The sequence below is a fragment of the Oryx dammah genome, unplaced genomic scaffold (genome assembly GCF_014754425.2).
Source record: "Oryx dammah isolate SB20612 unplaced genomic scaffold, SCBI_Odam_1.1 HiC_scaffold_26, whole genome shotgun sequence".
Lineage (NCBI taxonomy): Eukaryota > Metazoa > Chordata > Mammalia > Artiodactyla > Bovidae > Oryx > Oryx dammah.
In genome coordinates this window covers 37,119,092-37,130,458 of record NW_024070210.1, presented here as the reverse complement: position 1 = coordinate 37,130,458, position 11,367 = coordinate 37,119,092, and the positions used below count along the sequence as shown (strand labels likewise).

General features: G+C 34.8%; 1 protein-coding gene across 6 annotated transcripts in view; it reads right to left on the bottom strand.

Moving 5' to 3' along the window:
- Positions 1-550: 550 nt before the first annotated feature.
- DDHD1 (DDHD domain containing 1) overlaps positions 551-11,367 on the bottom strand; it is a 71,852-nt gene continuing 61,035 nt past the window's right edge. For 3 of the 6 annotated variants that reach the window (XM_040226417.1, XM_040226416.1, XM_040226419.1), the window contains 3 exons: positions 10,794-10,985; positions 8,191-8,274; positions 551-3,198 (listed from right to left, as the gene is read on the bottom strand). In XM_040226417.1, the coding sequence (XP_040082351.1) occupies positions 3,017-3,198; positions 8,191-8,274; positions 10,794-10,985 (458 nt within the window). In that variant the 3' untranslated portion in view covers positions 551-3,016. The remainder of the gene's footprint in view (positions 3,199-8,190; positions 8,275-10,793; positions 10,986-11,367) is intronic. The other 3 variants (XM_040226420.1, XM_040226418.1, XM_040226421.1) reach the window with 1 other exon arrangement.

Genomic DNA, 11,367 nt, shown 5'->3' with positions numbered 1-11,367 from the left:
TCAGAAAGCAACTCAATTATTTTTCCTCTACTGTAGGCCTTACAGCAAATTCTCTAGGTTTGGTCTAGTTCTACCTTAAGGGGCTCAAAGTGTCATGGAATTGGCTGTGACATTCCATTGATGGTTTCTTTTCCTGTTTAGTCTTTAGGGGAAGGCAAAGCCAGAATAAGATCAGAATACTTCAGCCCCAATGAGGAAACAGAGAAAATGAGATGAATGCTTACATGTCACCATCTTGAGACCTTCTAAAGAACATGTTCAGCGTGAGAATTCCCATGCTACCTAACAGAAGTAAAATAAAAGATTCCTAAGGCTTACTTCCGGAGTATAAATTAGTTACCAGGAAACCGAGAATATTTTGTAATAAGTGCTAATATACTGTAACACTGGATTATAACACAAGTATAATTACTGTCAAAAATAAAGTTATGAACTAACAAAACATCCTCCTTATTCTAAGTATAAATAATTCTTGGGGGCCTAACTGGATTAACATTGTTTGAATGGTCTGACCAGTACTCAGAAGAATCATCATAGCAGGTACACAAAGTAGAGAATAAAATTTTAATGTATCAAAAACAGAACTTTTTGGCCAATTTAGTACTTGCAGGAGTAAAGTTGCAAAATGTTACTCAGTAACTGACTTAGCTTCTAAATCAAGCTAGAATTACACATACTCTGTATATTACTTGAGTATATACAAGTACATTCCATGATAACATGCAGAGACATGGAAACAAGAGTACTGTGAAATAAAAATTGCCATGTTTATGAAATAATGAATTGAAAACAAAACACCTGTCCAATAATCCAGAATATCTCATTTCGAAAAGGTGGTTTTGAATATTGCTCTTTTCAAGAATTCAAATAACTTCCATGTGGCTAAATTGGATTTTTTCCCTAACATGAAAAAATGGAAGCTGATATATTCCTATAGCTATGGGAGTATACTTTTCCTTTTACTGAATATCAAATTAAAAGGTTTGATAGGTTTTCACTCCCCTCAGGTGAAAGGGGCTCTTAACATTATAGTGGTTAAGAATGAATCCCTTAAAGCTCTGAGGCATTTGAATGTCTTAAGACCCAAAGGCTCATGTACCGTTAATGAAACAGTATATGAGATGGAAGTTTAATTCTCCCGAAAACTAAATAAAACTATGAAATAAACAGGGTATGAGAATGACCTGAGTTCACAGGAATCTCTAAATTTGAAAGACATTGCTTCAGCTTTGCTAAGATAGCTCAAAAGCCTTTTATAGCAAGAGTTTCTTAGTGAGTCACATATTTGGCCATGGAGCCTTAGGATCTTTTTAAGCACTAAGAAGTGCTTTATGCTGTGCAAATTCAATGAAAGGCCAACCAAGTAAAGCCTACAAGTAAGCCAAAGATTCTATATCCTCTAAAGAAAGAAGGTGAGATGTATAACTGACCAACTTTGCTCCTAGTTTGACAATGATTTCTGTGAAGCTAAGATAAGCAAAGACAGCACCTTAAGGAGAACCCAGTGGAAGCCTCTCAGAAGTGAGGGTTGGCTGTGGCAGAAATGGCTATTGATTCCTTCTAAGTAACTCCTCCTTTGTCCGTGAGAACCCAAGAATATATACGACCGGTAGGGTGAAGGACTGGTTTCAGTCATTTCTCCACATTATGAATTGCAACTTCTGTTATTATTTGCAAAATAAGAGGTCATGTGTGAATTATTAGTCAATGAACAGCACATAAAAGAATATGGCCTGTCTTCAATTTGAGCTCTCCTGGTTTGCTTGTCATCTAATTCAAGGCACTTTATATATTTTGGTGCCTCAGTATGTTAACATGTAACATGAGAATAACACTCATTCACTTACCTCAAGGAGCTTCTACATAGATTATTGAATTGCAAAGCACTTTGAGCTCCTCAGATGAAAAGCACTGTGGAAAAAATGACAGCCAAGGGAACTCTTTCAATGCCTCAGAATCCTGAACTATTGTGTCTATGTTGCAACTACAATTCCTCAAAACACCTAAAAAATTTGTTAGGGCACTCTATCCCCTTTTTATATGTTAATTGTTTGGCACACAGATGCTTATATACTTAATTAAAATAGCTATACTCCCTACTCCAAAGAAGTTGACTAATTTTCCAATAAAGTTTACTAAATGTACCTATTCTGGAGTATTCTGTGTCAAGTAGAAAACTTCAGTTTTCTTTGAGGTGCATGTGACATAATAAAAAGTTTACTTTCTTTTTCAAAATAATTGAACTAGTGTTATTTGTGTGAAACTACAAGTTTTTAATGGAAAAAATACTGAAATTATGCCACAGTGTCTATATATTCATCTGAAGAGTACAAAGATGGAGTTCTGAGAAAAAAGGGTCTTAACACTATAGAAAATAAATGTGGTTCTTAAGTTGTTCAAAGAAATTTTTAAAAAATGTAATGTTTCATACATTGACATAAAGCAATTAGTCAGAGGTAATAAACTATAAATACAGTAGTTCAAATGTTTCTCTCAGCATTAGGTTTTCTAAACAAGTTAAATTCAAAACATTTTAAACTTGTTATACTCATGTTTCAAAGAAATTGTGGAAATGGAAGTTTTCGTACAAATCTAAAACAATGATACCACCTTGTGATCTTTACATAGAATATCCTGGACCTTGATCATTTTAGATTTATAACATAGTTTGGTTAATACATTAGATTCAACCCATTAATATGCCTTTATATTTGGGAGAAATTAGATTGTGATTTATAAACTTGCAGGTTACCCAAATCTTCCTCAATTCCAGGTCTTCCTTGATTCTCTGCAGGGGGTTCTGTCAGACTCATAATTAAAATGATGAGAATTATAAATAACTTCTTTCGAACTGAACATTTGTTTTGCTTTTTTAAATAAAATAAAGTGCTTTCAAATTCAAATATTTCTTGCCCTAAACAAAACTGAAACATACTTAAACCTGAAACTTTCATATCTTGACACACATATTTAACAAGAAAAAATCAGTTTTGGGCCATTAATGTCCTTCAAGGGTTCAGACTGGATCTAAACTTGGTTTCACATTATTATCGTGCTCGTGTTTGTACATGAAGGTTAACAGGAAGAGGGCAACATCCAAGGATGACCAATAGGCAGTATGCGACGTGACAGCTGACCAATAGCGGCTCTCCACAAGGCCTTCTCTGAGTTCAAAGTCAATTCTGTGATCCAGTTCCACTAAAAAGAAGTCAAACAAATCAGTAAGTATCACAGTAAGATTGTTTCTACACAGACTTACTAGATTTGGAGAATAAAAATTTACCAAACAGAAGTGACTCTCCTAATTATTATTACTATTTTTTTAAAAGTGATTTTCCACTCTCATCTTATGGGAAGAAAACACTCAAAAGAGCCTCAGTAGCTCAGGATTCTGTCTGGTGAACCCTCTCCTTTGTATGCTCAGGTCAGTATGGAATAATAAAGTAAGAAAACAAAAATCTCACTTGGTACCATACAGTATATTTGGAATAAAGAAACTGGCTTCAAATCCTGGCTTTCCTATTTATAATTTGTGCCTAACCTGAAAGATACAGCAAATAGTCTTCTTGCAGAATGACGGGTCAGCCTTACATGCAATAATGTCAGCAGGAGTGCAACAGGGCACTCAAAGGCTCCTTCACAGGGGAGGCTCTTTACATCAACTGGCTCAGGGGGACATGCTGGAAGATAGCATCTACTACAGTCCTACAATGTTTTCTTCCCCACCATGCTGAATTCCTCAAAGGGCCACAACTTACTCTAGTCTCTATCGTGGGCCAAACATGCACCTAGGACATACCCGTGCTCAAGAATCCACTGGCTGGGAAAGTGAAATTGGGAGGAACAGTGGTAACCCTTGAGAGGAAGGACTTCATTTACAACAGTGCTGTCCTCAAATAGTTCAGTAAATTCAATTAAGTTTTTTCTAAAACACACAGAAAGTCCTTGTAACATGTGAGAAAAATCACCTTACCAAATCCAAGGCTATAAGACTGTAATTGGTTCATCTAACAAATCCTTAAGAGATAAAACACTTAGACAAATGATAATTTCATCTTCAGGAATTCCTCAAAAGCTGTCAATAAGCCATACAGTATTTTGAAGGGTCTGTCTTAAAAATAAAAATCACTACCATTCAGACTCAAAATCTGCTCTTTTGTTTAGCATGCTAGCAGGTATAAAAAGTAAAAACTGGCAAAAATTAGGGAGGTTGGAGAAAAAGTGGGGTTTCCCTTTACCCAGGAAGTTTGGAAATCACATAAATGAAATCACATCATTTTAGAGCATGATTTCATATAAATGTTTAGCTAATGTTTAAACAATACCATTTGGTGATTTAAAAATGCATTTATAGTTATTTTTCTCAATTGTGCTTTTCTGACAAAGAATGTCCATGGATCTTATCTAAAAGTTTTTAGATAAGATTTACACTCAAACAGTATAAATACCCAATCAGGTTATAAAGCACTATGAAATATATTGACATAGACCTTTCACAAAACTGCTATTTTTCTCATTTAAATTATAAGCTAGCCCATAAGAAGTCAGAAATAGTTGAAATCCACATGTTGAACTGTGGGATAGGAATGTCAATCTTTTATCTTTTGTTATTCCATGGGACATCTGTGTTAAAATTTGTAGGTACATTCTGGCACAACAGAAAAGATGAAAAGAAGAAATGAATTCTCAAACACCATAATGAAGGGGAGTCAAGGTGAAGTCAGTTATGAAAAGGGGAAATAAGAGGAAAAATGAAGAGATGGGAAACACACATTAAAATTGGTGAAGCCCATACCATGTTCTTTCTTTTTTTTTATTTTATTTTATTTTTTAAATTTATTTATTTATTTTTAATTTTTACTTTACAAGAATTCCTTTTAAAGGCCACTGCAGAATGCCTTCCTAGTCCAACAGTCTTAAACAACTGTTATTCTAAAGTTAAAGGGAGATTTTTCCTGTTACAACCAGTGTTGCTCGGCTCCACTTTGATTTTATGTCCCTGAAATGTATTCTTAATGTAGTATCACTGTACAACACTGCCTTTCATATACTACAAACTCAAATGATGAATTTATTGCCTCATTATGTGTCCCCGTCCTTCTTATCACCTAGAGGATTTTTAATAAGTGTCATTAACTAGATTGGCTTACCCTATCCCCTCCCTTTCTATTTATCTGTAGGTTGTCACCATCAAAATGGAAATTAGGTAACCAGCTTGTACTTGATGAACCTATTTTACAGTCTCATCTTCCTGAAAAGGTTTACCCCAGGCAGTCTGGTTTGCAGCTGACACCATATTTGTGTTGGTTTTACAGGTGGGTGGATGGATGGATGAAGGTGGGCCAAAGTCTCATCTTTTTTCTTTATGTAGATCACAGAATTCCCAACGGTGTGAGGTCACTACATGGTAGTGCTATTCTACATGTGCTGTGAGATGTGCTCTTGGCCAAGGTTGGCCCAAATCTACACAGAGTTGCCTTGGACCTGCCTTCTCATTATTATTGTATCAAGAAGGGGTGGCACTAGACAGGTTAGTATTTTACTAGTTTCTTTCACTGAATTAGGTCAAGAAAAAGGAGAACATAAAATCACTTAATCCTTTTCTCTGGAGTGAATATTTAATATTCCTGTATCTACAAAAAGAGAATTTAAGTTTTCTGAAAGTTGAGGAAAGGTAAAAATGAAAAAAAAATTTGTTGGCTTTTAACAATCATCAATAATTTGCTTCCACTGTTTTAAAACATGGGTTGAAGGAAATGGCAACCCACTCCAGTATTCTTGACTGGAAAATCCCATGGACAGAGGAACCTGGTAGGCTACAGTCCACGGGGTCACAAAGAGTCGGGCACGACTGAACGACTTCACTTTCACCTTTTATTTTCTTTTTGGGGGAGTCATGCATATGGGCACGTCTCCTTCCTTATTCTCCAAGCAAATATCTGCCACCCACCCAGGGTGAAGGCAGAGTTTCCTCAGCCCTCTGCTTTCAGTAGAGTGTTCTTTCGTGCACAGGGCTTGTAACCTGGATATGGTGTTAAAAAGTAAAATACATGAATAGAAAGTAACCATTTTAGTATTATAATGTGTACCAACTGGACAGGTTTCTTCTCTTTAAAGGGAGTGTCTTAACATCCTGGAGAGAAATTTTCAAAAACTTAATGAATCTTAAAAAATTATCTTATTTATAAATAGCAATTATGATTATAATTGCATGATTTTAGGCTTTAGGTAGATACCAAGAAAACCACTTAAAGTACTAGTAAAGGAAACTGGGTTTCCAAATGACTGATGAGTCATTTGCAATATATGCTCAGAGTTCTTGATAAATTATATCTTATTTTTCCTCTGCCTCAGAGCAACCATGTATTTTATGTAGTTAGATGTTTGATAGCCAAGGAATATTTACATTTGTGACTTATCATAGCTCCAAATATATTTAAAAACATTCTCTAAACATCATTTAAAAAAAAAAAGCAAAAACTCTGTAATGAGCTTTATAATTAATTGCCATTTTCTGATCCCCAAATTTCCTAACACTAATCTACTCTGAAAGACATTCAGCCACCTAACATTTGACAACAGACGGGCTATTTGGGGAAGCACACGCTCATAAGAATCCTCTACCACCTGGCTGGAGAAACGTTCCTCAGCGTATTCAGAACTACTCCCTTCTACTCACCCTTGGTTCTTCTCAGAACTCACTTCTAGATCTCTGCATAACCTGTGCTCCCCATCTCTGGGTTTTTGCTTGTGCTGTGCTGTTTCTTTTCTCTGCAATGTCTCTTCATCTCTGCTTATTTAAGTCCTATTTCCACAAAACATTTTTTTTTCATTTCTCCAGGTGAAAACATTTTCTCTCTCCTTAGAATCTCTGTCATGAGGTTCATCACATTCTACCATATATGATATTGTTTCTGTAGTTATCCACCTTCCCTACAAGAATATATGTCCTCTAAAATATACTTAAGTTTCCACATAAGCATTTAACATCTTTATGGGCAGCACTGAAACTGGTGTCTCTTCTAGTGACTATCTACTTGCCTCGTGGTAAAATTGCTGAATGAATAAAAACAGGAGAAGAGAGAATAGAAGCCATATACGTATTACCATCTGAATCAATGCGGGGGAGTCATGACGAGTGGTCTAACTGCTTAGGTAGCTGGGATGGCTTTAAGGCAGTGGATAAAAGGACGACTTGAATGCAGGACAAATAGATTAATGGATTAATTTTCCTTTCTCTAAATATTCAAAGTGACTATTACATGAGCAGGGACTAGAGACAGCACTTATAAAAATCATTTCTTGAGAGGAGTTCACTGAATTAGATCATCACAAACTACTGTCATGGAGCCAAAAACCCAAATCAGCTTGTTATGCTGACACCCTGTTTTGGAAGCTCTACCTAGTTAAGATATTTTTTTTGAAAGAAGAAAAAATGCATGAAAATTAGCAATTATAAACATGGAAATTGCAAAATTAGATACAGTTTGAAAATACAAGGAGAAACCTGTAACTTACTTTTTTAAAGACAAAATCCATTATTTTTAAAAAAGGAAAGAGAAAGGAGATACAGAAAAAAGGGAGTGAGAAGTTAAGATAAAAATAATTTTAAACTGCTAAGATTAATTTTTACTAATACATTTTGAATCTGCTGAAAATCAGGAGACTGAAAATATCTCTTGTAGCCAATAATTTTTTTCAAAGCAAGCCTATACTTCTAAAGACCATTAAATATTTGTGTTGAAACCAAGTATCATCTGTGGCATACTAACAGCCCTAGGGATAGTGTTATTAATATCTGAAATAACTAGGAATGATTGAACTCTTTATACTATGAAATCCTTTTATATTTAAATATATCACATGAAAAGAACACTGAAGCTCTCTGAAGGCTGGAGGGCAACAGAAAAGAAAGAAGATAGCCTAATGCTTTTCTTCTCTCTAAACAGTTCAAGCATATAGGACTATGATATATTTTAGCACACTAAGTAACTAATGAATATTCGAGTTTCAGGACCACTACCATTTAAGATTAGGAAATACAGGAAGAGAATACATTTAAAATAGTCTGTTAATGGTAACATTCAAGCTGCTCTCATGGAAAAATTGATCAAGTTTTCAGTGAGCAAAAGAAATCTAAATAGACCGTTTTCACAGCATTCTGAATGCTATTCCTGACATATACCATACCGAGGGTATTATCTTTATTCTGTATTACATTTTCCGGAAAAAGAAGTTGTGGGAGATTAAAGAACGATTCTTGAAGTCTGAAATCTGTGGGGAAAAAAAAAAAAAACACATGATGCTGTAAAGTGTTGGCTGATGGTTACAAATGGCCTTCAGTGATGCAGTGGCCAAAAGTTAGAACAATACTCCCAAATAAGCTGATTAAACCTAGCAAACAAAAAGAAGTACACAATTAGGTTTCTGTGAAGAGCTCTGTCATGGAAAATGTAAGCATAATTAACTTCGAAATACAATGTCATAATCTGTTAACACTTAAACATCCCCCAAATTTATAGTTCATTTAAGTTCTAACCTAGAGGCTAAACAGTGCTAAAAGAAACATTCTTTTCAAGATATGTTACAAACACAAGGGAATACACGAAAAGAAACAGTAAAACCACCAGAAATAAGCCTATACTTTTCAAAAGAAATGAAGAGCAGCTATATAAGATGCTTCAACTTGATGTCAGGGAAGTAGTTTCAATTGACAACACTAACTCTTCAAAGACAGAAACCCTGATTGATCACGAATTCAGTCTGTGTCCATCTTACCCTCAAAAAGCAGGAGAATCAAAGTCGGTAGCCTTAGAATGAAGGTTATCCAGAAGAACTGAGGCAATCAATGTGAGCAAGAAAAAGGAAGCCAGAATCACCTAATCACAGTGATCAAATTCCAGAAAGAAGATTTAAGGAAGAAGGTTTTATGATTTGCAAGAAACAGCCAAAATAGCAATTATGATTTAAGAAATTTATCTAAATCAGGATTACAGAGAAGAGTATATTACTGAAGCAAGTCAAAGGTGAATCTAGAGGATTTGATTTAAAAGGCATAATTCTTCTACAGAAGTTGTCCAATGTTAAAAGTTGAACTTTTAAAATCTATATCTAAAGATGAAAACACGAAACTAAGAAATCATGTTAGCTCAGTTAGCTGAGTTTATAGTTGGTAAGTAATTTACCATTAGAACCAACAAATAATTTATATGCAAGAATGACAGAAAATGTATTTTGTTAAAATATTATAATGCAATAAAACTAAGCATTTCTACCTTCACATGTCCTGGAAGAAGAAATAAGTTTCTTCTTTATTATCATTATCACTTCGAAATTTCTATGTTAAATAGCAAAAACACTAAAAGACAGTTTTTTCCCTCAGATCCTATAGAATTCTGTGTCTTTCTTACCCCTTTTCTCTGGGGCTCAAATTTGACCCTGCTCTTCTTGTTCCCTTATTCACCCTAATGCTTACTAGCATCAATGCTGTGCATTAACATTACAAGGAATTGTGGCTTTTTACCTGCCATCTTACAAAATTCTTTAAAGTTATTTTTCTTCAGAAGTTTATAGTTTTCTTTTGACATCTGCATGTTATGACAAAATTTTAGATTTTTACAATCTCATTTCTCTTATTAAGCAATAAATCATAGAGTAACTCATAAAAAATATGAGTTTTGTACAAACATCAAAATCTAAAATGAATTTTCTAGGCAGTGTTCAAAAGGCTTGAAATTATAAAATTTCTAGTATTCAGAGTCAGGCATAGGATTAAGTTTAAAAAATGGAATTGGCCCAAATAGGAATGTCCAACTCAGCAATGGCTAGGATAATTCATCGTGGAGTGGGGCTGACTATGGAGAAAGATCCAGCCTCTAGGACCGTCACATCTCAACCTCCTTTTTAATTTTTTATGAACGGCAATGAATGCTGGTCATTTTAAAATTCAGAGCAGCAGATATGGTAAGAAAACAAAGCTAAGCATCTGAAATGAACTGTTTAAACATTTTTAGAGAAAGAAAATAAAATTTTTTCTTGCTATAGTTACAGAAAGGAAGTAACTAGTTTCATTTCACTGGACATTTATAAATAAGCTTTAAGTTTAGACCCTCAGAAGTAAATATACACTAAGTGTTTTAGTGTTTCACAACTATTTAAGATTTTAGATTAGACCTTATAAATCCACTGGAAAAAATTAAATAAAGCATCATTCTATTGCTAAGTCCATTCTTTCGTTCATTTCTTGAGTATCTATTTTACATAAGGTAGCAGGGACAGGATGGGAAGCCACAGAGTGGATCCAATACAATTAAAGTTTTGAAGGCTTTATAATTAGGTTGATCAAGGGAGCTATGGGATTAGTACCAGGATGGTTTTGGCAGAGCATTTTAAAAACGGTATCGAGAGTAGATACAGCATAGATCTGCAGCAACTAAATGAATTTTTAAACCTGAGAAGACCATGTTTAAAAACAAAAACCGAAAAACTACTTTATAAAAATCAGGGAGTGCTTACCACAAAGAGATTTGTTTTATGCTTGATGTGTAAGATCTCTGTGTGACAAGGCACTTACTAATATTCTTAACTTAATTCACCCATGCAGAGAGTAAAACTGAATTTACCTGCAAATTATTCCTGAAAATGTAAGTAGAGGAAAAGCACTTTTTTCTTTAAAAGCTAGGGCAAACTTTAGATTAGAGTGGACTGCTAGTGTTAATATCTTAATGCTCTTTGTCTTCCTCCAGTTTTAAAAAGGACATAGTATAAACCTGGAAAGAAGAGTATGAACTAACATGCAGAGTCAAGAAAGCCAGAACTGCTGTGTGGGAGGGTCTGCGTTGCCACGGTGGTCATGGGTGGTGAGGCAACTGGCTTCTTCTCATCCTCTATGGAGTCCCTTGATGTCTCAGATGGCTGTGATGCAGATGAACGTCCAAATCTTGAGAACAACATTCCTCCAAGTCCCTTTCCAATGCTTGCAGCCCCTGTATTTCACAAAACAGGCCAGTCATTCTGCTGAATTACACCACATACCAGGCTAAAGAGCACCACCCGTAATTACAGTCAGTTGGCAGAGAGACTAAGCCCTAGTCATGTTTTTCCAGGGTGGGAACACAAAAAAACTGCAATTTATATTGTAGGTTTCTAAATAAAAATGGTGTTGAACAGAAGGAGAGTTGTACAAACTGCAGGAATACAGCTTACAAAGAAAAAAAGATTCTATTTTATTCAAGTGATCTTTGTTTTTTAAAGTATTTTATAACATTAAAAATGTTAATAAAAAGAACCACGCCATTCACATGGGCATATATTTACTATTGGTATGCCTACTCCTGAAGTGAAGTGGATCTGTTATAAAAAGCTGTG